The 27,814-nt window shown below is 52.5% G+C and overlaps 1 protein-coding gene across 9 annotated transcripts; it reads left to right on the top strand.

Moving 5' to 3' along the window:
- Positions 1 to 209: 209 nt before the first annotated feature.
- On the top strand, positions 210 to 27,598 carry ABAT (4-aminobutyrate aminotransferase). Of its 9 annotated transcripts, none has more exons than XM_040973949.1 (15): positions 210 to 320; positions 3,162 to 3,259; positions 4,734 to 4,763; positions 6,466 to 6,583; positions 8,823 to 8,872; positions 14,275 to 14,355; positions 14,887 to 14,979; positions 15,474 to 15,536; positions 18,641 to 18,704; positions 19,138 to 19,286; positions 21,379 to 21,516; positions 21,827 to 21,994; positions 22,756 to 22,902; positions 26,367 to 26,478; positions 27,381 to 27,598. In XM_040973949.1, the coding sequence occupies exons 1-15, from the start codon at positions 251 to 253 to the stop codon at positions 27,500 to 27,502; spliced, it is 1,503 nt and encodes a 500-aa protein (XP_040829883.1). In that variant the 5' UTR covers positions 210 to 250; the 3' UTR covers positions 27,503 to 27,598. The 9 variants fall into 9 exon arrangements, with proteins under 9 accessions (XP_040829883.1, XP_040829882.1, XP_040829884.1 ...); XM_040973948.1 differs by having other exon boundaries at positions 211 to 320; positions 27,340 to 27,598; XM_040973950.1 differs by having other exon boundaries at positions 213 to 320; positions 21,418 to 21,516.
- Positions 27,599 to 27,814: the final 216 nt, after the last annotated feature.

Genomic DNA, 27,814 nt, shown 5'->3' with positions numbered 1-27,814 from the left:
AGTAGTGGGCATGGTGCTATTGCCTGTGGTATGATCAAAGCCAAATGGAACTTTCCTGTGGATGAAAGTCAGGCTCAGGAGGATCCTTGGTTCAAGTGCGCTTGTGCTGAGGTGTCAGCGGACTCTCTTCTCTGGTGGGAAAGGACATGGGGCCAGCAGGAGAGTGGGCTTCCTGGGCCTGAGTCTGCCTGTCTGGTTTCTTGCAGGGCGGCAGCAATTGAAAGAGGTCTCTGTTCCTGAAGGAGGGGCCATGGCCTCCATGTTGCTCACCCGGCGGCTAGCCTGCAGCTTCCAGCACAGCCACCACCTGCTCATGCCAGGTAAGCCCCAGGGCCACAGCCAGGCCTGGGTCCGCTAGAGTCACAGCTGACAGGGCCCCTGAGCTGGATGAGTTCTTGATGTTAAAGGGGCGGACCAGCCAGTGCTTGGAGACTGTCCTACCATCCCCCTTGTAACTGTCACCATCACCATTCCCTGCTGGTTCCCAACCACGTGCACCTGTGCCCCCAGGGACAGCTCTGCAGGGGAACGAACCTCTAGAACCCCTTTACCTGCGCAGGTGGGCTGCCCGGTGGTAGGGAAAGCCACAGCTGGCTTTCTGCCAGTGCCCAGGTCTCTGTTCAGACAGTTCCCTGCTGACAAAGGCTCGACTGGTGGTCTTCGCCTTTACCATGATGTGAAAGAAACTTGCGTTGGGTAAAACTGTGCTCCCCTTTACGCTCGATCTTAGCCAAAAGGCCGAGAAGTGACGGTCTTTGCTGGCGGTGTGTGGCCTGATCCTCCTTTCTGATCTGGGCTGGTGGCCGTGAGTCACCGCTCCGCGTCAGCCATGTGATCCCAGAGAAACAGCTGATGACTGTGTCCTCCAGTGTGCCCCCGGTTTCCCACAGCAAAGAGTTAACTGTTACAAACTGGGCAAACTGGGCTCTGAGGTGGGTGATTCTACAGGTGAATGCAAATGCTCTCAACACTTTTTTTTTTTAAGATTTATTTATTTTCATTATGAAGTCAGATATACAGAGAGGAGGACAGAGAGGAAAATCTTCCATCTGCTGATTCACTTCCCAAGCGGTCACAACAGCCGGAACTGAGCTGATATGAAGCCAGGAGCCAGAAGCTTCCTCCAGGTCTCCCACGCAGGTGCAGGGTCCCAAGGCTTTAGGCCGTCCTTGACTGCTTTCCCAGGTCACAAGCAAGGAGCTGGATGGGAAGTAGGGCCGCTGGGATTAGAACTGGCTCCCATATGGGATCCCGACCTGTTCAACGTGAGGATTTTAGCTCTACGCTATTGCGCTGGGCCCTGAATTAGGGGTGTTAAAGCCAGGGCTGGACTAAGCCAAAACCAGAAGCTAGAAGCTTCATCCAGGTCTCCCATGTCAGTGGCAAGCACTTGGGCTATCTTCCACTGCCTTTCTCAAACCATTAGCAGGAAACGGAACAGGAAATGGAGCAGCTGAGATGTGAACCAATGTCCCTGTGGAATTCCAGCACTGTAGACAGCCAAGTAAGCCACAACACGAGAGCGCCAAATCCAGCCTCATTGTAATCTGAGAAGTACCTGGACTTGACCTCAGGGACAGCTGTCTTACAGGGCACCGATAGGCGCTGCCGTGCTAGGAATGCCTTCTTCCTTAGCTCCGCACACCCCAAACCCAACCCATCACTGGCAACACTACCCCCAGGCCTCTCCGATGCTTGCATGCTGCTCTGCCCCATCTCGCCAGCACCTCAGCCACGTGCAGCTCATCAGCAAGTGAGCCCTCAAACCTCACTGAGGCCGGCAGCCCACCACCCCCCGGGAGCTCTCAGTGTATCTTGGAGGAAACAAGAATGAAGCCATTCCCCCAAGATCACACCAGCACATGAGCGCCAGCCTGTCCGTCTCTGAGTGCTGAGCTGCTGGGAGAGGCTGCCGGGAGCCTCCTTCAAACCCCCTGAGAGATGGAGAGAAACATCTTTGATCTACCGATTCACTCCCCAAGCGGCTGCAATGACTGGAGCTGAGCCAATCCAAAGCCAGGAGCCCAGAGCCTCTTCTGGGCCTCCCATGTAGATGCAGGATCCTAAGGCCTTGGGTTGTGCCTGATTGCCCTCCCCAACTGCCCTCCTAGGCCACAAGCTGGGAACTGGATGGGAAGCAGCGTGGCCGGGATTAGAACCGGCACTCAGATGGGATCCCAGCGAGGACTTCAGCTGCTAAGCCCTCGCACCAGGCCCCATGCTGCTTTATTCTTGAAGGAGAGTGCTTGGCCTTGCCTGCTTCCGCTAATAATTTGCCTTTTTTTTTTTTTTTTTTTAGCTATGCTGATCTGAAGTCAGGAGCCCAAAGCCTATTCTGGGTCTTGCATGTAGGTGCAGGGTCCCAAAGCTTGGGCTGAACACCACTACTTTCCCAGCAGGGAGCTGGAAGGAGAGCGAAACAGCCGGGATATGAACCGGCACCCATATGGGATCCTGGCACATGCAAGGCAAAGACTTTAGCTGCTAGGTTACTACACTGGGCCCAATAAATCTTTTTTGTTTTGTTTTGTTATAAAGGATCCCCAAAAAGGACCAACAAAAAGACTAATTATAAAAAAATTATTTATTCATATCAAAGTTACAGAATGACAGGGAGAGACACAGAAAGAGAGATCTTCCTTCTGCTGATTCACTCCCTAGGTGACCACACTGGCCAACACCAGCAGTTTCATCCAGGTCTCCCTTTTGGGTGCAAGGACCCAACTCTATGTGCCTTCTTCCACTGCTTTTCCTGGCCTTTGGCAGAGAGCTGGACGGGAAGTTGGGTGCCTGTTGGGCTTTAGGCTATTTCCTCTTTGTTGTTGCACATACCGCTGTGATGAAGAGGTTTGAGTTTCATCTGTACGTCCCATTACTTCCTTGGGATGAATCCTAAAAACTGAAAGCAGTAGGAAGTTGGTCTCAGCTTGTAGCATGCCAGAAGTTCAGGGACGTGCCTGTTTTGCATCATCAACGCTGGGTTTTCCTTTTGAGTAAAACTGGGCTGAGCTTGCACTGCCCAGATAGGTCTGGGGTGGGCTGGCAGAGTCGGGCTGAGGCCCTGGCACCAGCCCTGTGGGGGACCTGGGGTGTCTGTTGGGGCAGAATTTGTCTGCAGATCCGCTGTCCCCAGGGGCTGTCATCTTCTCTGCTCGCTGCAGGATGCAGACTCATCAGTCAAGCCGCAGCCAAAGTCGACATTGAATTTGACTATGATGGGCCTCTGATGAAGACGGAAGTCCCCGGGCCTCGGTCTCTGGTGAGTTGCGCACAGCAGAGTGTGAGAGAAAGGGACCCAGGAGAGCAGCAGACCTCAGGGACTCATGCTATCAGTGCGTTTGGACTGGTCAGTGCTGGAGACCCTGGTGTTGACCCAGGCCCTTCTGCAGCCTTCCTGAAGGTGCTAGACAGATGTGCACTGCCACAGCTGTGCAGGACAGTCACAGAGGCCTGGGGAGCGTCCACAGCCGCCCCGGGGCTGAAGGGCTGGAGCTGCAGGACTCACTGCACACCTGGCGGTGGCTGGTTGTCTGTGTCTCTGAGTCGCACTGGTCTCGGGTCGCTGCAGGACTGGCTCTGCCGCGTGGGTCTGTCAGCTTCCGGGAGGCCATACTGGGCTAGTTGTCATCGTGTTGTGTGTCTCTCGAGGCCCGGGATGCTCATTGGCTCTGTGTCATTCCTGCCTCATCCTGTTGGCCAAAGCCCCAAGGCCTGGCTTGAGTCCAGAGCAAGGGCTTAGAACACCCAAACTGCTGACGGCCAGTGGAAGTGCCTGATGATGTTATGTGGTCCAGGGTCTGAACGCTCATCACATACCCCGAATTTGATCTTGGAGAATAGGAGGAGGAATCTGATGAAGGAAATAATTCTTATCTAGGCCAACAGGTAACGGGGTAGGGTAAATGTTTTAGAGCAAATTTATTTTTCCTTACAGATTTTACACAGTGTCTTTTTGTTGTTGTTGTTGTTACTATCAAAAGCTACTCTTTTTGCCATTGCAATTATTTTATAAATGCAGAAATATTTTTGTTAATGTGAACGATTATGTTATTTTGGATTATGTTTTGTTAGCACAAGGAGAGGCATTTATCATTTGTATTAGAAGGATGAACTTTAATCTACAAGTAGTGAAATGTTTGGAATAACTCATATACTTGTCATTAATACAATTTTGTATTTTTTATACAAAAATGAATAATTTCATTACACGAATCCCTAAAGTTTATTTTACATTTAATTATTTTGAGTAAAAATTTTTGTAACTAGTTTCCAATCCAGTTTCTATATAAAATTGCATGAACAGTTTTTGGAGTGTTTGGGTTATAATGATAATACTCTAATATGCAAATTAATATTTTCACTTTATATTCTTACTAGGATAGGAATAAAGCCCTTTTTTCCTAAATGAAAAGAAAATCCATGTTTTTCTGAGTGCCAAACAAATCTCTTCAGCTTGGATTTTAGTGTTTTAGCTTTTAGTTTTAGCTTACCTCCAGTCTTGTCAGCTACACTGGTAATTTAACCAGGTCATCGAATCATTTCCTGCCGTCTACTAATACAAAAAAATTTTAAATATTTATAATATTGTTGGCAATAAACCGTTTTGTTATGAAGTTAAACCGTTAAGTCGTTGGCAAGAGAGAAGCAAAGTGCCACGACTTGGGAAGACGTGAGTGAGGCTGAGCTCTCTGGGCAGGAGGTGTGCTTGTGTAATGCTTTGTTTTTGCCCGCAGGAGTTAATGAAACAGCTGAATATAGTTCAGGTAAGTCAGACTGAGCCCCTTCTGTGGCTTCTACAATCTGATGGTTAGAAGATGCTCAAATCTGTGTGGTTCTTTAAAAAAAAAAAAGTAGTTGACTTTTTTCTAAATTCATTTTCTAATTTCCTTTGTGGTTTCATCTTTGATTTACAAGAATTTACGTGCTGTTTCACTTGAACATTTTTTTGTAAATTTCCCAATTTTCTGTTACTGACTTCTAGCTTCATTCCTGTGTAGTTGGAGAGACGTGTTGGATGTGACTTCAGTTCTTTCACATTTATGGAGGTGTTTCTAATGGCCTGGACTATGATCGGCCTAGTGGGGTGGTCCATGTGTAATTGAGCAGAGTGTGGGTTCCCTTCTTGCTGGGTGCAGGGTTGTCTGGACATTTGTTAAGTTGAGCTGCTGTCTCCCAAGTCTTCCCTGCCTTGTTAATTGTCCTATCCATTCTTGAATGGCAGGTGCTGAAGTCCCTGGCTATTGTCATAGAGCTGTTTTCTGTCCATTAATTCTGTCCTTTCTTTTTTTCATTGTGTTTTTGGGGCTTTGTTAAATGCAAATATGTTGCTAACTGCTGCATCTGAATGGACTGAGTTTTTGTCATTCTAGAATGCCTCTCCCTGTCTGGTCGGGTTTTTGTTTTATGGTCTGTTTGATGCTAGTATGACTCCTGCTAGCTTCCTTGTGTGCATCATACCTTTCCTCCTTTTCCTGTCAATCCGTTGTGTGAACAGCATGAGTTGGTTCTTTTTATTCTGACACTCTCTCTTAAATTGTTTAATCTATTCGCTATTAATATTGGCGGCCTTGTATTGATATCTACCACTTTACTTTTTTGTTCTCTTTGTTGATCTTTTACTTTTGTTTTTGCATTAAGTGGGTATTTCCTAGCGTAGCAGTTTTCTTTCTCTAATGATTACCATGTATTTTCAGTCTTCCAAGCGTTGCTCTAAGGCTCATCCCATACAGCTGGCGCTCCATACCTGCAGGTCCCACTTGTGCAGAGTCAACCAGCTGCAGATCAGAAATATTTTTTAAAAGGCTGCACTTGTACCGAACATGTTCAGACTTTTTTTTCCCTTACCATTTCCCCTGAGCAATACATCTGCGTTACGTGCCGCCTAACAGTGGTTCAGCTAACTTTGGACCACATTTACTGTGATGGGCCCAGATTAGTGTCACCTGGCGAGGCAGCCACTGGTGCAGCTGGTGTAAGTGCATTCGATGCTTGCATAGCGACAGAATTGCCCAGTGTCACATCTCTCAGAACGTGACCTTTTACTAGGCACTGCATGACTGCCTCAAGGATTCCAAGTTATCTTGGGGTGACTTAAAGGTTCCAGGGAGATGTTTGTGGGCTGTATGTAAATGCTGTGCCATTTTATAAGGGGGACAAGAATACCTGAGTTTTACTGTCTAGGAAAAGGAAGTCCTGGAACCATGGTTATCTGATCAGAGTCTACTTGAGATTTATAGCCCCCTTTTTATGATATGTAAATCACATACAGAGAAATGTATAGATTATAAAGTTGCCAACTAGAAAGCAAGCTATGTAGATAAGTGCTCCCAAAAAAGAAGGGCACCATTGCCAGCACCCAGTGTTCAGAGAACTAAGCAACAGCCGGCCCACTGTGTGAAGTTTACTGCTGAAAGACCAGGCCTCCAGGGGGCGGCAGCGAGCCTGAATCTGTCTTTCCCCGTGCAGAACGCAGAAGCCGTGCACTTTTTCTGCAATTACGAAGAGAGCCGGGGCAATTACCTGGTCGACGTGGATGGCAACCGAATGTTGGACCTGTATTCCCAGATCTCCTCTGTCCCCATTGGTAAGAGCTGGAACCCCAGCCCTTGCATGTGCCTCCCCGTCGTCTCCCTTTTGTCTCATTCGTGGCTACCCATCTAGGCTTTAGCTGTTCCCGCCAGCTGGCACTCCCCACGGGCAGGGAAGGGAACACACAATGCATGGACGTGCTATTAGGTGCATTACTAGATGCGTGTATACATAGGTGTATTATTAGGCCCAGGACACATCTCTCATTGTCTCTTCTCCAAACCCTGCCAAGTCAGGTGTGTGTCCATATCCCCATCTCACAGACAGGTAGACAGAGCTTCTGGCAGAGCAGTTCCAGCACATGTGTGAGAACCGTGTCTACCATGTAGGCTTCTTGGGTTGGGCTTCCTGAGGTGGCGATTCTTGTGCAGGTGGTTCATGAAGGGAGAGCTCTCGGGAGAAAGGCCAGGCAAAGGAATAGCATTGGGTGGAGGAGGAAGATAAAAAGGGTGAGGCCTCAGCTCCGAGGCTGCCCGTGACCTGACCCGATGGCTGCGGAGGGGCAGGGGGCGGCTTCACAGCATGGGGCCCAGCTAAGGCCAAGGGACTGGTCTCCCCCTGGGGCTGCCAGTCACTGGACATTCATCAGCCACCTGAGGGGAGGACAGATGTCACCTAGGCCAAGTGTCTTTCATGGGCCTAGGGCGATCTTCCAGTGAAGGTGGTGGCAGCTGGAGCTATTGTCAGCCCACACACAGCAGCTGGGATGTGGCCCATCGCCCTGGGAGATGACCCTGGGAGGGGACCACCTGCCTCCCCAAGGCTCCCCTCCCAGCCCTGCAGAGTAGGACTTCGTAGGGTAAAGGCGCACAGCCAGCCGGCTAATCTGTGGTTCTCAGCTTGGATGGCTGATCTAGCTTGGGCTGCTGGGTTTGCATCTGTGTTCAGTAGCTAGCAGAGCCCGTCTTCGCAAATGCTGCTGCTCTGACCCTCTGCACCCCTGCAGCAGCACCCCCAACCCTCCCACTCAGTAGCCAGGGGCCGTTCCCTGAGCCCCAGCAGTGGGTGGTCACACCCCCAGCCCATTTCCTCAAACCTATTTATTTCCCATTAAGGTGAAATGAGACAAAACAAAACAAAATCACCACGGACAAGGGACTCCGATGAGACAGGTAGAAAGGGGAGTCATCCATCCCTTCCAAGGGTGATGTGGACACCTGCCAAGGTTTCAAAACACACCTGAGGGTGTAGACCTTCCTCAGGATATGAGCTGCTGAGTTTCAAAAGCTCAGGTCCAGAGAATAAAATCAGGTGGTGGAGTCTTTTCCAAGAGGCCCTGCCACTGCCTGGTGCTCCGATGTCACGTGTAATCACCTCCCAGCATTGCCAGGGCGGTGGCCTGTAGGGAGGGTCTTGCTGGGAAAGACCTGGCTGAATCAACATGCAGTCGCAGGGAATGTCTCCCGTAAAGCGATGGCTGATTAAAACATCTTGCTCAAGACGAGCACGACCAAAGGGCAAAAGCCTTGTGGATGAACTTTGCACAAACCCTTTTCCAATTGACACAGTCAGGGTGCAAGGTCTCTCCCTAGCGAAAGTCTTGCCCCCGGTTCCCCTCCCCAAAGCAATCATTACCATGGATCTCTCCTCCAGAGACATTCTGTGTACTCACAGCACATCCCACCCCATGGCCTTCCTTTCCCGCTTGGCAGCAGATCTTAGGGCTGCGCCCAGTGTAGGCAAGCGTATTTCTGTACAATTTCAGTCACAATCAAAGGCATCATCGCTTGGATGAGGCATAATTTATTCCCCTGATCTGCATCGGCCCCACCTGGACAGCAGGTGCAGTGGGCCGTAGGAATGTGCCAGGGTGGAAGAAGCCATCGTGGTCACAGGCTGCAGCTGGCAGCACATACACACCCTGCAGCCACTGGGTGAGCTCACCCATAACCATCGGGCACTGGGGGAGAAACAGGGGACTCTACTGTAACAGCCGCGCTATCCAAGTTGGCTCTGACCTTGCATCCACCTCCTCTCTTGTTTGCCTAGTTCAGCCCATGGCAAGCCTTTTGGACACAGATGCCACAAGCTCTCCGAGAATGTGTTGAACTTTTTTTCTGGAAGGCACCCTGAGAGGCTGTGGGTCGGGGGTTCTGGGGGGAGTGCCATTCTGTCCACAAGGGTTCCTTAGGGCTTGTGGAGAGGGAAGGGACCTGCAGGACTGGACAGGAAGGGCAGGGCAGGGAGCATTTAGTTGCTGCCGCTGGTCTCTAACCATAACCTACTCTCTTCAGGTTACAGCCACCCTGCCCTGGTGAAAGTCGTCCAGCAGCCTCAGAATGTGGTACGTCTGCGGGAGCTGCAAAGCAATGGGCTGCACGCTTGCCTGCTGTTCACAGAGTCACTGGGCGGCCTTTGCTGCCCTCAGTTGTTCATGTGGAGCCCATACTGTGTGCTCCAGGCCTTGGTGAGAAAAAAACCTGCATCCTGGTTCCTGCGGAGCCAGGGAGTTAGCCACACCTGTGAATCGCTACCGTGCCGAGTACAGGAGTGCTGTGTGGACATCGTGTCAGGCCACCAAATGGTTAATGTTGGCGATAGACCTTGTGTTTGCCTGTGGCAGCTATGGTGAGGCAGGCCCTGCTGTCTTCCCCATTTTACAAAGAAGATGAGGCACAGAGAGGTTAGGGCTTTACCCAAAGTCACACAGCCAGTAGAGGTGTTGGGAAGAAAAACCTCAGGCGGCTGAGCTCCTGGGAGGATGGAGGGGCTGGGGCTTGGTGCAGTGGCATCTTAGCTGTGAGATAAGAAGGGGCTGTCAGGAGAGCTGGGAAGGAGCAGCATCCGCCCCTCAGTTAAGACAACCAGAGGGATCTGCCAAGGGTCCTAGTCGGCCCCGTGAGAAGCCCCTGCGGTGGAAGCCTTTAGTCTCTACCCTGAGCGTGGCTGAGAGCCATGGACAAGTTGTGCAGAGTGTCACAGGTGTGCAGACAGGCGTGCATGAGCCAATGTGTCCTACTCAAAGATGGTTTGCCTGCACCCCACGTTTCCTAGCCTTCGTCGTTGGCATCCCCTTGGGAGCGCTTTCAGATGTCATTTCCCTATCACTGTCCCCTTGTGAGCTGTTGTTGCCACCGTGTGTCCACTTTCCCTTGCTGCCCTAACAACAAAAGGACAGCAAACTTACACTGTCAAACAGCTGTGCGTCATCTCTCCGTTTCGGTGGCCGTCTGGTGCGGGCTCAGCCAGGGATGCTGCTTGGGGTCTCCCGTAGCTGGAATCCCGGGCTGAGTGGCCGAGCCGAGTCCCTAGCTGGCAGGTCCGAGGGAGCATCTGCTGCGGGCTCCTGGAGGTGGTTGGCAGATCTGCCCCTCAGCTTCCAGCCGGCCCCTCTGGCTTCATGGCAGCAGTAGCAGGTAGGGCTCCCCTGTCTTCCTGTCCCAGCTCCACTGTCAAGGACCCACCCAGTGGCAGAAGAGAATCCAGGACGATTTCCCTGTGCTAACCAATTGGGAACCTTATTACACCCACAGAGCCCGTTTGGCTGCAGGCAGCATCTCCCTCCAGGCGGTAGCTGTTCCTCTGGCACACAGACATGTTGAACATGCACCTGCTGAGATCTGTGCTTTTGGTGTAACAGTGAGGTTTCACTGAGAATGCAGGAATTGTAAAGGAGACTTAGCACGTGCTCTCACACTGTTCCCATGCCTCCAACCAAATTAGATAGACCACGCCCCTGATTATTTTCTGTATAAGATTTATTTTATTTTTTATTGGAAAGGCAGATATACAGAGAGGAAGAGAAACAGAGAAGCTGTCTGATCCATTGGTTTATTCTCCAAGTGGCCAAAGCTGAGCCAATCTGAAACCAGGAGCCAGGAGCTTCTTCAGGGTTTCCCACGCAGGTGCAGGGTCTCCCACGCAGGTGCAGGGTCCCAAGGCTTTGGGCTGTCCTTAACTGCTTTCCCAGGCCACAAGCAGGGAGCTGGATGGAAAGTGGAGCAGCTGGGATACAAACTGGTGCCCATATGTGATCCCGGGCGTGCAAGATGAGGACAGGGAGGCAGTAAGAGCTCCCATCCACTGGTTCACTCCACAAATGTCTGCAGCAGCCCAAGACTGGAGCCAGGAGCCAGGGACTCAGTCTGAGTCTCCGACATGCATGGCAAGGACCCACCGGCTACTTGAGGCATCATGTAGAGCTGGGCTAGCGGGAAAGAGGAGTCAGGAACTGGAGCCCAGAATCAAAACCCAGGCGTGTGGGATGCGGGTGGAATGCCTCATCTAACCAGCAGGTGGAATGCCTCATCTCTCCATCCTGCTGTTGGTGTGTGCTTTGCCTGGGCTCCAACCTGAGACTGCTAGGAAGCTTGTGTGTCTTAGTGGATCCGAAGCTGGGGGTGGAGTTACTGGCTGTGGTGTGTCTGTTCACGTCCCATCCTGCCAGGGTCTTCCCCAAGCTGTGTTCAGAGCCCCACTCCCAGGGACAGAGCAAGGACACTGCAGCTGTTCCTCCTCTCTGCTGCACTCAGGGCTGTGGCCGGGTTCTCGTTTGACTAGAGCAATGCGCTTGGGACAAGAAGGAGGTCTAAGAATGGCTGCTGGAAACAAAAGCCCAACACTGCCAGACACCGAGTCCCTGGCTCTGAGGTGTTCTTCCCTTGGAATGGCAGAGGGCCCTGTCTGGGAGGGCTGCTGGGGGCGGGGGAGGGCCCTGCTTGCCTTCCTTCCTCTATGACAGGCTTGGGGCATCCCCAGAAGTGGGATGAGACCCATTTGTGGAGGCTCCACAGAGATGTTTATGTTCAGAGCCCGGCTTTGTTGCAAAACATTGCACAGAGCCCAGATGCCTTGGCAGTTGGTGCAGAAAACACACGTCAACAAACATGTCACACACATTTGCCATGTCAACTGCTCCTCTAGGCTGGAGGGTCCCCAGGAACAAGTGATATCAAGGCCCAAGGATTCTGATAGACTGGAGGGATTGCGCCACCCTCTGACAGCCAGGCACCTCCCAGTACCCTGCTTCCACCTTTCACCTCTAAGAAGGACAGCCATGGACCACTACCTCTCCCACATGAACTTTTTCCAGTAACCACACGCCATCATTGGTTTGCCACCTTTGTTCCCTCCTCCAAGCTGTCCTCCATGTACTGTGCGTGGAGCCCTCCTGTGCCTCCAGTGCCTTCCGGACACATCCCAGTGTCCCCAATGTAAAGCAGAACCCTTGGCAGCCTGCCTCCCACTTTCTTCTCCAGCCTCTCCTCTTGACCTGAGTCCATTCACCCTCCTTGATTGCGGACCTGCTGTGTGCCGGGCACTGTTTTCGGTGCTGGGCTTCAGCAGGGCTGTCATGGTCTGACACAGTGGGGTGATGAGCTCTTCTGCGGAGGATCTTGGAGACAGGAACCTCTAAGAGAGCCCCCTGGAGCAGGGGTGGTTGACTGCTAGGACAAAGTGACTCCTGCAGCAGGTGCCCAGGGAGACTGTCTCCTGAGTTCCTGGCTAAAGACACTGTCAGCTGGTGGTTTCGAGGTTCGAGGTTCAAGGTTCTCCTGATGAGAGGAGTTGATCAGCCCTTTTGCATCCGACTGTGCCCCACTCCTCCCCCCGCAACTCCGTGTAAACATGAGGCTGGTACCCCTGGATCTCTGGCTGTAACTTCTCAGGTCACCACGGCCATCCCCTACGCTGCCCATACACTGTGCAGTGTTATCATACACTTCAGTAAGGGGTCATACCGCAGCTGAGTACTGATTGTAACATAACATCCCCACCTCAGGGATGGACTTGGCCAAGTGGGCCACGTGCCACTCTGTGCCCCCAAGGCCTTCCATCTGCACGACTCCATGCTTTAAGACTGAGCTGCCACATCCTCCATGTGCTGTGTCATCTCACTGGCTCCTTACAAGCGAGGGTCCCCATCCTGTGATTTGAGAACACCGAAGCTCTGGGGTTGGGGGTGGTCAGTGGCTGCATGCTCAGGTCACTTCATGCTATACTTTGAGGCTGCAGAGCTTTTAGCTGCTAGGCTGCCTTGCTGGACCTCTTGCAATGCTTTTGAAAGTATCATTTTAAAAGCCACATAACCAAACATTGGGCACCAATAGCATGTTTCTTCTGTGTTGATCTAAATCATGCTACATGGATCCTTGCACACATAACTCTTGTGTGTGGCATTGTTGGAGAACTGGAAATCCAGACAGCCAGATCAGAGTGCAGGACGTTGGAGGATCCACAGCATGCCTCACCAGCATGCTTCATTGAGCTTCGGCAGGTGTCCTTCCAGGCCTGGACTTGGTTTTTCTCTTCTGGACCTGAAGGCCAGTGTTGGAGAGATTGTGGGTCCAGCCTGGGCCCCCGGCCCTGTTGTGTCAGCCCATTGTCAGGGTCGGAGCGACTGCACCTGATTTAGAGATGACAAGAGACTGTTTTGCCTGGGCAGTACAGCTCCTGGCCTTCAGGCGGAGGTGGTTGTGTGATATTGTTGGCGCATGTTTTCAAGTTCCTTCATGTAAGTCTGCATTCCCTTTTCTTCTGAAATTCGGAGGTGTGGGCTCCCCTGGACTGCACTCCTGCTCCCACGTTACAGGGTGGGGCTGAGCCACCTCCAAGGGAGCAAGCCTGTCACAGATAGCCCTGCACCCCACCCCCAGAGCTGAGCACTCATTTCACACCGGCCTGGCTCTCACTGTTGGGTTCCTTGCAAAGAAGACTGTTACTGTGGCCTTACATCTGCCTCTGGCTAGCAGGAGCTGCGCTCATTTGCTGACATTCTGGGAAATGGCTGCCCAGTGGGTGGCCCTTTGCCTCTCGCCTCTTTCACTTGGCACATGCTCAGCACTGATGTTCATCCCTTGGTTGTGTGTGTGCAGCGGTCACTCTCATTGGTGCTGAGTGGCCGTGCTGTGCGCATGGACTGTGGTTTGGGTGCTCCCCTCTTTTTGGCATTCGCTTGCACAAGGTTGCCCAGGGGTACACTGCTGGTTGAAACTACAGGGGTGTGTGTAACATTATAAGAAGATGCCTCACTGCTCTCCAACCTGGCTGCCCCATGTTACCTTCTGTCCAGCTGTGAAGCGTTCTGGATGCTCTCCCTCCTTGACAATACTTGGTACTGTGTGTTCTTTGCTTTTTAGACATTCTGGGTGAGTGTTTAGTCTGGCAGTTAAGATGCCAGCTTGAGATACCCTCACCCCATGTTGCATGATTGGGTTTAAGTCCTGGCTCCATTCCCAATTCCAGCTGCCTACTGATTCAGACTCTGGGAGCAGCAGGTGATGGCTTACGTAGCTGAGTTCCTGGCCCACTCCTGGGGAATCTAGAAGGTTCTTGGCTCCTGGCTTTTGTCTCCTCAGCTGCACCTGTTGTGGGCCTTTGGAGAGTGTCCCAGCAGATGGGAGTGCTCTAGTAAGTAAAATGAGTTAATTGATTTTATAATAAACTGCAATTATAGGTTCATAGGAAGTTGCAAAAACTAATACAAAGAGATTCCATGTACTGGTCCCTCAGTTTCCCCCAGGGGGGTAACATCTGTGAAAGCTAACATGTAGGATCACAACCAGGAAACCAACACCTTTTAAACTCCACACAAGCCTTGCAGATTTCTTTCAGGCTTTGGAACAGTCTGACCTCCCCACCAGCCTGCTGCACACACAGAAGCTCCCTGGACACTGTGTGGGAGAAGCAGGGCTGAGAGCCAGGGCAGGCCCCAAGATGTCCCTGTTTGTCTCCTGGCCTTTGCAGAGCACATTCATCAACCGACCGGCCCTGGGAATCTTGCCCCCTGAGAACTTTGTGGACAAGCTCCGCGAATCCTTGCTCTCGGTGAGTTTTCTCCAGAAACCACCCTGGCACAGCGCCACTTCCCGCCAGCTCTGGCACCACTGACCTGGGTCCCGGAGGTGGTACCCATGGGGTGTGGGGCAGGAAGCCCTGGGATCTGTGCCACAAGGGGCTCAGGTGCTGCTGCTGCTGGGTCTTCCGCTGGCATTAGTAGTGTTTGCCACCCTCCTTCTAAAGACAAGGGGATTGTTTGTGCATAGGACACGGGGAAGCTCCAGGGGACTTTACGTTTGCCCAGGACAGGAGTTGAGCGTGGGATATTCACTGCCCCGACTTACCAGGCTTTGCTGATGATGATTACAGTCGGTGGGAACTTTACATTCCATTTGAAAGTGGGGGTGCTAGTCACAGCAGAAGGGACAGAAGGGGCTTAGGTCCCTTTTGTAGTTCTACGACACCCTTTGTTCCTCTCCTAAACCCTGGGCCCAGGGCACAGCACTTGTGAAGAGAGAGCTTGGAGGCCACAGGGAAACCCAAAGGGGCCTGAACTCACAGCTCTATTCCTCACGGCAGGTGGCTCCCAAAGGGATGTCCCAGCTCATCACCATGGCCTGTGGTTCCTGCTCCAACGAGAACGCCTTCAAGACCGTTTTCATGTGGTACCGGGTGAGGCCTGGGGGTCTGCCTATGAAGGGACACACACACACACACACACACACACACACACGCCTTCACCCAGGCACATGTTACCCTTTCCCACCATTCATGCCAGCTGACTGGAGAATTAGACTTCACTGACCATTGGACCCCAGGGAGGGCCACTGCCTGGCTGGAACTTCCCCAGCATTCCGGCGGGTATGGTCCCCAGGCCCAGGCTCTGGTATCAAGCCTGCACCCATGGCATCACACTGCTCTCCCACACATCCTGCCACTTGGGCCCTCGTGGTTGGCACTCAGGTGTCTCTTAGCAAGTCGACTGTTTCTTACCATGGCAAGCACGCAGGTGGCAGTCTGGTGCTGCGAAGCAGGCGTGTCATCACCCACACATGAGACCAACTCTTGTATCCGCTCTTGCTCCAGCTGTCTGGATTTGGGGGTGGTGAGTTGCAGCTCGGTCAGGCATGGAGAACCTAAGATGCTGTTCTGTTCTGTCTTGTCAGAACAAGGAGAGAGGGCAGAGGGGCTTCTCCAAGGAGGAGCTGGAGACGTGCATGGTCAATCAGGTGAGGACTGCGGGGCCACCTGCCCTGGGTGGGTGGGGGTGCTGCCTGACTCCCCTTGGCTGACACTGGCTGCATGACCCCGTCCTCCTCCACATCTGTGCCCTGGGGATCATGGCTAGGTGGAGCTCCTTCTGCCCACCTCTGCCAGTTTCCCAGGAAAACTGCTTGCCCATGAGGCCCAAAGAGGCGTTCAGTGAATTCTCTACAATCGTGCAAAGTGTGATTACAATGGTGTATGTCAAAATGCTCTTGGAACTAAAGTTGATTTTGGTTCAAACATATTTAAATCCAGGCATGCGAAGCGTCTTCCAAAAGTTCATGGAAAATGTGAATGATGGGGAAAAAATGCAGGACTGATTTCAAAACTTTGACACCAAAGTGAACTTGTCTTCATTTTCTAAAGAACTTTTGACATATCCTCAGTGTACTCAGAGTGTTCATCTCACTGGTGTTAGCAGTGTCAGTCACCAAGGACAGGACTACCAGGAAAGGTAGAGCTTCCGGACCCATCCACAGCCGTTCACAAAGACACCCAGGACTCCCCGCAGGACGGAGCTGACAGGGACGTTAAAGTGGATGAGCTTGCGGGCTGCATGTCCAACTTTGTCCTGAGTCAGCCCGTCCAGCAGTCTGTGAACAGGGTCCCTTTTGGATGTAAGGATTTACTTATTTATTTGAAAGTTCCACAGAGGGGGAGCAAGAGGGAGGGAGCTCTTCCATCTTCCAGTTCATTCCCCAGATGACTGCAGTGGCCAGAGCTGGGCCAGGCCGAAGCCGGGAGCGTCATCGGGGTATCCCAAGCACTTATGCTATCTTCCACTGCTTTTCCCAGGCTATTAGCAGGGAGCCGGACGGGAAGCAGAGCAGCCAGGCTGTGAACCAGCACTCATATGGGATGTTGTTGTAAGCAACAGCCTTACTTGTCACACCACAATGCCGTCAGTCTTCCCACTAACTCTCATTAAGATTTATAAGTGTCCACTGCGTTAAAGGAGAAGGGACCAGTGGCATTGTGGGTTCCCACTACCTGCAGTACCAGCATCCCATATGAACACCAGTTCAAGTCCCAGCCGCTCCACTTATGATCCAGCTCCCTGCTAATGGCCTTGGAAAGCAACGGAAGATGGCTCGTGTCCTTGGGAGACTGGGCCATTGTGACCTTTTGGGGAGTGAACCAGCAGATGAAGATCTCTCTCTACCTCTGCTCCTGCCTCTCTGTAACTCTGCCTTTCAAATAAAATACGTCTTAAAGGAAAAAAAAAAAAAAGCAAGAATCAAGAGCCACTGAGCTTAATTATCCACTGTGTAAATTCACAATATTCTGCAGCAGAAATAGTGGCTTGAGGTTTCTCTTGGCGACAGCATGAGATTTTTCTTGGCCAGAGCACACGGGCTGCAATTTAGTGAAAATGGTGGAATGTCAAGTGTTTGGACCCGGTGCCCTCAACCGTGGAAATAAAAACAGAAACATCCTGGGAGGAATCCTGCCAACCAGCTTTTACAAAAACTTGCTTCTGGGTGCTCAGATTTTTTTTTTTTCTTGTGCTTTCTTAATGTGTACATTTTCCCCAGTTTGCCTCTCGCTAGCAAAAGTCTCCACGCCTTTTGTTCTGTTCCTATAAGCCTACATAAACACACGCCTGCATTGTCTCCTCTGGCCATTTTTGTCACAGAACCTCCCTCTACCACTTTCTCTGAATTGGCTTTTCTTTCATTTGATATCTGTGGACATCTTATGCCAGCCACCGTTTTCTATCTCACCCCTCATTAGTGTTTGTATTGGAATGTGCATAATGACTAATGAAGTGGACTTCATGTGCATTGCATTATAATCAGGACACAATGCAAGATGTCAGATGGCCTTGTGGAATTTGCAGGATAACAAGGGGATTTTTCCCAGAGTTTCTGAGAGCCTGGGAAAAAAAGCAAAAACAAAATAAAATCTCAGTGGAGCAGCCTCCTAGGGCCTCGATCCCACGGTCACCTCCAAGGCACCCCTGCCCCTGGGTTCCCTTGTGTGGGAAGATATGAATTTGTGAACTTCACTGTTGTAAAACCATCAACTGTAATCTTGTGAAAAAGTAAGAATTCAGGGCAAGGGCCCTGAAGCAGTTGGAATGGGAAAACCTGGGCATAGGAACTCCCTTGTAGGAAGACATTTGGTTAGGGGAGGACAGTGAGGAATCTCACCAGCTTAATCCTGCAGGAAAGCTCTGGGAAGTCAGGGCACAGGTCCCGAAGAGATCAGAATGGGAAAGCATGGGCGCAGGAACTCCCTGATCCTCCGGCCTTTCCCCGTTTACATTCACACTTTTAATAACACAAAAGCATCAGCAAAGATGTCATCTTCCAGCTTCGATAACTGATTGGAGAGGTGCTTCTTCTCCCATATAATGTTTAATCATTAGTAGCTAGAATACACTGTCTACTGACTGACCCCCTTGCATGCGAGCATGTAAACCATATCCTGTTAGACCCTCCTTCCTTGTATCTCGGGGACACTCAGACTTCTGAAGTCTTCTGCTGTTAATGACCTTTGGCTATTGACCGTCAGTCAGTAGCCTGTGTGTATGATGATCGGCTCCATGCACCAAGTCCCTCACGGTAGGACAGTGAATACACTTGAACTCCTTTGAAGAGTGAACCAGGAGCAGTGTGGAGTTCTTGCTTTGAGCTTCATGCCATTCCCAAAGCCAAGGAGGAGTTGCCATGGGAGAGGGAAAGGAAAGAGTCCCTCTCCAGTCCCCATGCCTTTCCCGGCCCACAGACCCTCCCTGTGAGGAGGCTGGCTCAGTCCCTCATCTGAGGTCACCTGACAACACAGGTGAGACCTTGCACCAGCAGCACTTGGCCCACCTGAGGGTCTCTAAAGCATGGGAAAGTCAAGACAGATATTTTAAGATCTGAAAAACTCCAAACTGTGACACCCTTCTGGTCCCAAGTGTCTTAGATAAGGGAGACTCAAGCTCCATCTATGGGAAATCTGTAAATATTCTTATTAAACAAGTGGGGCATATAATGGCCTCCAGGGATCCAGCTTGTAACCTCCGCGTCGGCCCCAGACCCTAGGCAGGTGGCTCATGCCTGATGTCTCTTGGTTCTAGGCCCCCGGGTGCCCGGACTACAGCATCCTCTCCTTCATGGGCGCGTTCCACGGGAGGACGATGGGTAAGGAGGGACCGGTGTGGTCCCAAGGTGTTGCCTAGGGAGACAGTGGCAGCAGCAACATTGGTGACAGCTGCCTTTGTTCTGGCGTTGGCAGTTTTTACTGTCCACTCCCCTTGGCAGGTGTGGAAATGCAGAGTCAGCATGGAGAGGGAGGATGGTTTGCTGTGCCATTTAGTGGTAGAGTCAGGGTTTGAACCCTTGTCTGTCTGTCTTTGGAGCCCCGGCGTCACTTGTGATAAGTCACGAAGCTAACGCATGCACAGATTAGGGTTCCCAGGTTGGGCCTCCACAGTGTCTCAGGAATGGGTGTTGTGCATGCAAGTAACACTCTCCCTAAACACTCAAACTTTTGAGCTGAAAGGCACATGATCTTAGGTAAGGACAGTCCCACTCCCCAAGCCAAGCACCTGCTTCTCTGTTTTGCTGGACTCAGGTTGCTTAGCGACCACGCACTCCAAAGCCATTCACAAGATCGACATTCCTTCCTTCGACTGGCCCATCGCGCCCTTCCCCCGGCTGAAGTATCCTCTGGAGGAGTTTGTGAAAGAGAACCAGCAAGAAGAGGCGCGCTGCCTGGAAGAGGTGACCCACCCACCACCTCCATCACCCCACGGGTCTTCCAGGTCCTCCCATCCCAGGAAGAGAGTGAACCTGGGCATCTAGACAGTACTCCGAGGGAGGGACAGAGGAATGGATACCCCGGGCGCCGCATCTGGAAAGGGAACAAGAGAACGTTGGCTTTTAGCACCCAGCATCTATTACCCCGCTCTGGCACCATCTCTGTGTCCTTGAAGTCTCTTTGGGGGCCAAACTGCAATGACTCTAAAATAAGAGAATATGGATTTACTAGAAGAATATGGCTGCCTGAGCTCCTGCAGCCTGCTGGTTTTCAGAGTGCTCTGGGGTCCTGGCCTGGGGACTTGCCCTGAGGTTGATGATCTGTTCCCTGCCCTGAGTTGTTGATGGGCCCTGGGAGGCCCCTGGTGCTGGGAGACAACAGCGAGCGCCAGTGCTGGGTTTGCATTTGAGCTCAAACGTGGCTGCTGGCTTTTCTCTTAAACATAGCATCATTTTCACTCCATATTCACTGTTCACTTATTAGGCATTCAACCAAGGGCTAGGTGCTGCATATTCAGTGGTAAATGAAAGAGATACAATAATGGTTTCAGGCACCATACTCTTCAATAGAGATATAATGCTACACACGTTAACTGCAGAGTTTGAAATAATCGCAGTATTCAGATGCCTCGAGATGGGTTGCCAACGTAGCAAAGAGCAGCTTAACCTGCTGCACTACCACGCGTACTTCACTCTACCAACTGCTTTCTAAGTGTTTGATAGCCACGTGGGACTCAGGGCTACTGTATTGGACAGTCCAAGCTGTTAGGGGTCTTGGAAATTCAGACTTCAATCCATGGGTGGGAAAAGAACCACTGTTATCAGGGCAAGCGCTTGGAGCAGCCCTCGTGGGACACGCACAGCCCAGAGCAGCGTCCCTGCCTCTGTCAGACTCCACCTCCCGAGGGCAGATTCCTACCCAGGTACGCTGGGAGGCACGGGTGACAGCTCCAGCTCGAAGCGGTTCATGGCACCCACATGGAAGACCTCGATTGAGTTCCAGGCTCAGACCTCCATCTGCCCCGTGGATGCCTACTATGGACATTTAGGGAGTAAATCAGCAGATGGGAGCTCTCTGTTTGCCTTTTAAATAAAATTAACATTAAAAATAATATGATTATTCAACTATTAAGAAAGGACCTCAGTTACCACCCTTTCGTTATCTGCAAGGTGACAGTTTAAGACAAGCATACAAGAAATGCAACAACTTAGGGACAGTCAGGTGCTTCTCTTACTTCCTCTCACTAGTAATAGCTAAAACAACTTTGAATTCACTAACATAAAATTTACATCCACAAAAGATTCCCACTTCAGTGTCTAGTTCAATAGCATTTTTTTTAAGATTTATTTTTTAATTGGAAAGTCAGATATTCAGAGAGGAGGAAAGACAGAGGGGAAGATCTTCCTTCTGATGATTCACTCCCCAAGTGACCACAATGGCTGGAACTGAGCCAGTCCAAAGCCAGGAGCCAGGAACTTCCTCTGGGTCTCCCACACGGTTGCAGGGTCCCAAGGCTTTGGGCTGTCCTCGACTGCTTTCCCAGCCATGAGCAGGGAGCTAGATGGGAAGCGGGGCTGCCGGGATTAGAACCAGCACTTATATGGGATCCCAGTGAGGACTTTAACTCCTAGGCTGCTGCACCAGGCCCGAGTAGCATAACTTTTTAAATTTTTATTTATTTATTAATTTGAAAGAGTTACAGGGAGGTAGGGGGCAATGGTTCATCTGCTGGTTCATTCTCCAGTTGCATGCATTGGCTGGAGCTGGGCTGGGCCTGAGTCAGGAGCTTCTTCCAGGTCTCCCACCTGAATAGCAAGGCCCCAGTTACCTGGGCCATCTTTGCTACTTTCCCCAGGTGCATTAGCAGGGAAATGGATAGGAAACAGATTAACCTGCACCTCCAACCGGTGCTTATGTAGGCTGTTAGCATTGCAGGCAGCAGCTTAACTCACTGCAGCACACGCCAGCCCTCTGCCACCCCCCAGCCATTTTCAGCACTCTGTGCGCCTATCCAGAGCCCCTGCAGCTGACTTCCGTTCCCCTTCTGGAATGCAGGTGGAAGATCTGATCGTGAAATACCGGAAAAAGAAGAAGACAGTGGCTGGAATCATCGTGGAGCCCATCCAGTCCGAGGGCGGAGACAACCACGCGTCCGATGACTTCTTTCGGAAGCTGCGAGACATTGCCAGGAAGGTCAGCGGGCAGGGCCATGGTTCTCGGGGTTGTGGGAATTTCTGGGTGATGGTCGGGACATGGCACCTGGGGCATGGGGAGCCCAGTGCAGGCTTCACTGCTGGAGGCACCTCCTTCTGAATGGGACCAGGGCTGAAGCCATCGGCGTGGGCGGAGTTGAACGCTCCCATCTTTAGGGAAGATGCCACAGTCCTGGGATGGCGCGGCTGGCCTGGGGTTCGGCAGCCTAGGGCTGGGTGGTGTGGGTGTCAGGTGTGGGTGCGAGCGATCTTCTCTTGGTCTTTATTTGCCCTCTCACATCCTGGGCCAGCACGGCTGTGCCTTCTTGGTAGACGAGGTCCAGACGGGAGGTGGCTGCACGGGCAAGTTCTGGGCGCATGAGCACTGGGGCCTGGACGACCCCGCAGACGTGATGACCTTCAGCAAGAAGATGATGACGGGGGGCTTCTTCCACAAGGAGGAGTTCAGGCCCAATGCTGTGAGTCCATGCTGCCTTCCCTCGTGGGAGCACCCCGCCCCCAGATCATTTCTTGTGAGCAGCCAGGCACGGAGAGGTTAAACAAGTTGTCCAAGGCCACACAGCATGTAAGTGGCAAAGCCAGGATTCTGACCAAATCCATGCTCTCAACTATGCACTAGCACCTGTGTAAACAGATTGTGTCCTGCCCATACCCTGCAGCCACCAAGAGCCCAAGTGCCTGCCTTCTGCCATTCTGAGCTGTGATTTCATGATCCAAAACAGCTGCTGGCGCTCCAGCCATCACATCTCAGTTGCAGGAAGTAGGAGGAGGCAAGGACAGAGTGCCCCCCCTCCTTGTCTTTGGCAGCCTTCCGAGAAATCTTATGTTCACAATTCTGTTTCCAACGCTCAACATGGACCTGGTCCCACGGCCACTCCTGACCATAAGGGAGGGTGGGAACTGTGTGTTCGCTGGCCATGATGACATGTCCCAGATCATTCATGGGCAGGGTCAGACTGATAGCCAGGCAGTCCCAAATCCACACTTCTGAGCCCTGCAGCCCGGGCGGATGACAGCAGCTCCCAGAGCCTCGACCTCCTCCTCTGAGGGCTGTGGGGTGCAAGCTGTCCTGGTTCCTCGGGGTGGGGACGAGGGCAGGTGCTGTCCCCCTACCCCTGGTGGCCACTCCCTACCCTGGCTTCTCTCCTCCCCAAGCGAGGCATGTCCGGAGGCCAGGGGTCGTGGGGGAGCCCTTCCAACAGCCTGTGTCTGCTTGCAGCCCTACCGGATCTTCAACACCTGGCTGGGGGACCCGTGCAAGAACCTGCTGCTGGCCGAGGTCATCAACGTCATCAAGCGGGAGGATCTGCTGAGCAATGTCACCCACGCTGGCAAGGCCCTGCTCACAGGGCTGCTGGACCTTCAGGTACCTCCCCAGGCTGTACCTGGGGCTCGGTCGGGTGAAGGGGCACACGGCTCAGCGCCTCCTGCGGGGTGGCCCAGGACCGACCCTGCCGGTTCCAGCCCCCCAGCCTCACCTTGTGCTGTGCTTTCTGCGGGGACTGCTTTGCCGCCCCGGTGGCCCAGTCATGTCCCCAGTCTCCGAACTCGCCGTTGTCACTGGCCGCTATGTTCAGATGTCAGGATTTCATCCATCACGTCCACGCCGTGCCCTGTCCCCTCCTACCACACACCACGCAGCTCCCATGCTATTTTAAACATTCCACTGACCAAGCCAAAAGTACAAAAAGAAAAAAGAGGTGAAGTTAGTTTTAAGAATATGCTCTACATAACCTGTCTTTTCCAAAACATTGCATCGATATAGAAGTTGTAACTGGCTGTTCCATATACCTTTCCTCGTGGTAAGCCTAAGTTTGGGTTTGGACTGTCACCATGTGACAGCCACCTGTGGCCACCACGTGAGACAGTGCCACCCTCCATTACAGCCCAGTCAGCTGCACCTGCACCCCCAAGCATGACTCTCCTAGACCTGGGGTGGAGTGGGCAGAACCTAGATGCCGAGAGCAGAGGTTATCTCCCCCACATGGCCTTCCTTTGGCCTTCCCTGACGACGCAGGAAGAACCAGCACGGGCCGGCGGAGGGGGGCGGGGGAGTGAGGAGCAGATATTGATGAGTGATGCTGATAATGGTGAGGTTGGTTGCAGCAATGCTGGTGGTAACAAACAGCCACCACTTACCCAGAGCTCCTGCTGCTCCAGGTGCTTGTTCCTTGGCCGGGGCCCCATGGCCACCCCTGCTTTATGGATGTGAGGGCTTGCTGACGTGGCCCCAGTGACACAGCTTCTGTGCGGTGTTGTTGGTGTCCTCTGACTCTGGTGGACTTCCAAGTTCATGTTCTTCCCCGGTGTCCAGGGTCAAGGACCTCATGATAAGAACACTTTCTGTTCATTGAGAAGCTGCTAAGGGTCAGGCCTTGCACGAGATACCTTATGGCATTTGTCTTCTTTGAGCTATTTAAGGGCTGGTACTGTGGCATTGTGAGTTAAGAGGCCTACCTGTGGGCCAGAATTCCACACTTTCGATTCAGCTCCCTGCTAACGTGCCTGGAAAGGGGCTGGTGGATGGCCCAAGGGCTTGGACCCTGTACCCGTGAGGGAGGTGGTCTCATGGTCTCATGGTGGTCTACCCTGCCACCCCCTCCTTGTGGCCTTCTAGAGAGTGAACCCACAGATGGAAGATTCCTCTCTCTCCCTTTCTATGACTCTGCCTTTCAAATAAATAAAAATAACTTTTAAAAATGTAAAATAAAAAATAAATATTTATCTATTTGGAAGGCAGAATCACACATGGAGAGAATTTTCCATCTGGTTCACTCCCCAAATGGCCGCAGTGGCCAAGAAACGGTGACTCATAGTTTGGTATGAGTTTATCCCATGCAACATGTGGGACATACTTAAGCTAAAGAACATTATTCACTGTGTAACTGAGATTCAGACTTACTGGATGTCCTGTATTCTATCTGGAAATGCTCACTCAGAATGGTTTGAAATTGGGAAGATGCCCGTAATCCTCATTTCCTGCCCAGGGAAGTGGAGGCTGGGGGAGGGAAGCACTGGCCCAAGCTTAGGCAGCAGCATGGGAGCCAAATTTTCAACCCAGATCTGCCTGAATTATGAAAACTGCTGGAGTCAGCATGGCTGTTGAGACAGGCGAGATCCTCCCACCAGCACGCCCTGCATGGACTTCAGAAAGGGGCTTTTCCCGGGTGTGAGTCCCACCTAAGCTCTAGGGAAGGGCCTGCATGGGCCCCCCTCCTGCCTGTTGGATTGCTCCTTCACCGTCCAGTGGCACAGGCAGCATCTGCTCCCTGGAAGACACCTGGGCCCTGCCTGGGTTGTTCTTGTGCAAGTGCAGGATGAGGCGTGGGGCTAGGGTCTGGGGACAGGCAGGTCATGTTCCAGGTGGTGGTACTTCACTGCGGTCCGTGCCGACCGATGTCTAGCTGCCATCCTCAGGGGCCATCCGTCAGGTGCTTGAGATAAGAAAGGACAGGCAGAGTTCACAGTCTGAGCAGGGACTGGGTGGCAGCAGCACAGACAAGGTACCGACAGAAAGAGGCACCCGGAGTGTCACGGTCCCTTCCACGCCTCTGTGCCTGCTTCCCAGGACTCTAGCACGTCCTGGTGAGTGCTCTCCGCCCCCTCCTAGAAGGCCCTGATCAAGACAGCCTGGCTCTGAGAAGTGTGCCAAGAAGTGTTCCCCAAAGCAGGTTCCACAGAAAGGAAGCTGCGTGTCCCCAGTGCATACACACATGCACACAACCGTTCCCAGGCAAAAATCTCTGGCAGCCTGTTTTAGGGAGCTGAGTCAGCGAATTTCAAGGGGCCCCTACAAAGCTGAAGGCAAGGTGACTGGAATTAATGGGAATGCACAAGATGAGTGGGTGAGACCCCAGAGGGTAAATGTGGCACCCAGGCCACCCAGCAGCAGCAGCAGGGTAGAACCAATGCCCAGGGCCTTGCAGGCCTCGTTCGCTGCATCTGTGGGATCCCCTTTTTACCAGGAGTGTGCACGAGGACTCGAGATGGGGCATGTCAGGGCCCGGCCTGGGGCCCGGCTTTGTCACCCCAGAGCATGAGTTTGCCTCCAGCACCTACCCAGGAGCCATCATACACCAAGACCCAGCTAGGCTGGAATCATTTGAGATGGTCCAGATCACCTGTGTGCTGTCCTTGGGGGAGACAGTACAGAGGAGGGAGCCCCAGGATCTCTGATCTGGGCACATCTCACACCTGGGGCTGCTGTGACACATTCCCACCAACAGTCCACAGCTTCTGGCCATAGGGCTCGCGTGTCTTGTAGATGCAATACCTCAACCTCTGCTCCTGCCATTGCGTGGCCTTTGGCTATCTGTGAGCACATGGCCCTGTTACATGGACACCCATGAGTGGCTTAGGGCCCACTCTCACCCGGTAAGGCTTTGTGTCAGCCGAACTCATGACAAGTGCAGAGACCCTGCTTCGAAATGAAGTCCCTGGCAGGGCACTCTTCTCTCCGGATGTCTGCTTCCCAGCTGCCTCTCGTCTCCTGGAATAGCCGCTCTGTGGCTTCCTAAGAGAAGAGCTACGCACAGCCATGGCTGCTGCCAGTAGAGCACCTGCAGAAACCTGGTGCCTCAGGTTTCTCACCATTGCCTGTTAGGATCCGGAGCATTTGCATCCTTCAGTTTGCAAAGAGAGAGCATGTGGTGGGCCACTGGAGTGACTTGCCCAAGGCTGCACATGGAGAAAGAAGCAGAGCTGGGTTCCCTCTGGCCTGTGCAAAGGCCCAGAGGCTGGGCCACAGCGCCGACCGTGTGAGTGCAGCCCTAGGGGCTGCTGGCATCCCAGAGACAGGCTCTAATGGCAGCCCCGTGTTTCCCACTGCAGGCCAGGTACCCCCAGTTCATCAGCAGAGTGAGAGGACGAGGCACCTTCTGCTCCTTTGACACTCCAGATGAGTCGACGCGGAATAAACTCATCCTCGTTGCCAGAAATAAAGGTAAGGAACTGGGTGTGGACACTGAGCCAACCCGTGACCAGCGCTGCCTTGGGTGGACATAGGGCAGGACAGAGGAATGGGGAGCAGGTGGTCCGGGAGCCAGGACCATGTCACACTGTCCTGCAGGTCAAGCTTAAGGCTGGATTGTGTCCTGAGAGTGATGGGAAGCTGCCAGTGTTAGGTGTGAGGGTTATGGGCTAAGAGCAGAGTACCCAGTGTGTGTTAGGGTCAGTGTCACATGTTTTCCCTTGTGCCATCTTACAGAACCCCAAAGGGCAAGATAGTTGATGTCCTTCATCAACATGTTGTGGAAGATGTTAGACCATGAGGCCAGTGCTGTGGTGGGGTGGACTGGGCCTCTGCTTGCAGCACCAACACCCCATATGGGCACCGGTTTGATCCCCAGGGGCTCCACTTCTGATCTAGCTTATTGCAGGTGGCCTGGGGTAGAGGCTGGGGCAGCAGATGAAGGCCTGTATCCGTGGGCCCTTGAACCCACAGCACAGACCCAGAGGAAACTCCTGACAGTGGGGCCAGGACTCAAACCGGGTGCTCGAATGTGGGATGAGGCACCTCAAGCAATGACTCCACTGCACTGAATGCCTTCCACTGCTTTTTTTCTTTCCCCATCCCACCATGAGGTCTGAAGAGAGGACTTCATCTCAGGATTCTCTATTAGCAAACCTGGTGCAGGGTCCATAGTGCAGGCACTCAGCATTAGGAGGGTGGGAGGGAAAGAAAGAAGAGTGGTTGAGATGGATGAAGGGAGAAGAAAGGGGTGGTGGGATCCAAGCGGGAAAGGAGCAGAGCAACCAGGCCAGATGGCAGCACCGGGGGCTGATGAGTGGATCTTACCCCCAGCCCTGCCAGTGCCAGACCTCACCCTTTGCCTCTCCTTCCAGGTGTGGTGCTGGGGGGCTGCGGTGACAAATCCATCCGTTTCCGTCCCACACTGGTCTTCAGGGATCACCACGCTCACCTGTTCCTCAACATATTCAGCGACATCTTAGCCGACTTCAAGTAAAGAAACCATTCCCACCACATGCGGAGAAAGCCCCAATCTCAACAGTCGTCAAATTGATTAGTTTGCCTAATTCATGTCTTCACTTAAAGGACCAGAAGCGAATGCATCCACGGATGGGTCATTTGTGGGGAGAGGATGGTTTTTGAGTGGAAAGGAAGGGAAGGGAGCGAGAGAGAGAGAGGGGCTGGCTTGGTTTCTCTCCCTGCGGAGCCAGGAGTTGGTGTTGGGTTAAAGCCCAGAAATTCTGCTTGAGTCCTGGATGTCGTCTTGAGAAAGGCTGTGGGGTTCCTGGCCAAGTTCTGCCCGCCCTTG

This window comes from Ochotona curzoniae, unplaced genomic scaffold, assembly GCF_017591425.1.
Source record: "Ochotona curzoniae isolate NIBS_2020 unplaced genomic scaffold, NIBS_Ocur_1.0 contig_2321, whole genome shotgun sequence".
NCBI classification, from domain to species: domain Eukaryota; kingdom Metazoa; phylum Chordata; class Mammalia; order Lagomorpha; family Ochotonidae; genus Ochotona; species Ochotona curzoniae.
This window is presented reverse-complemented; position numbering and strand designations above follow the sequence as displayed.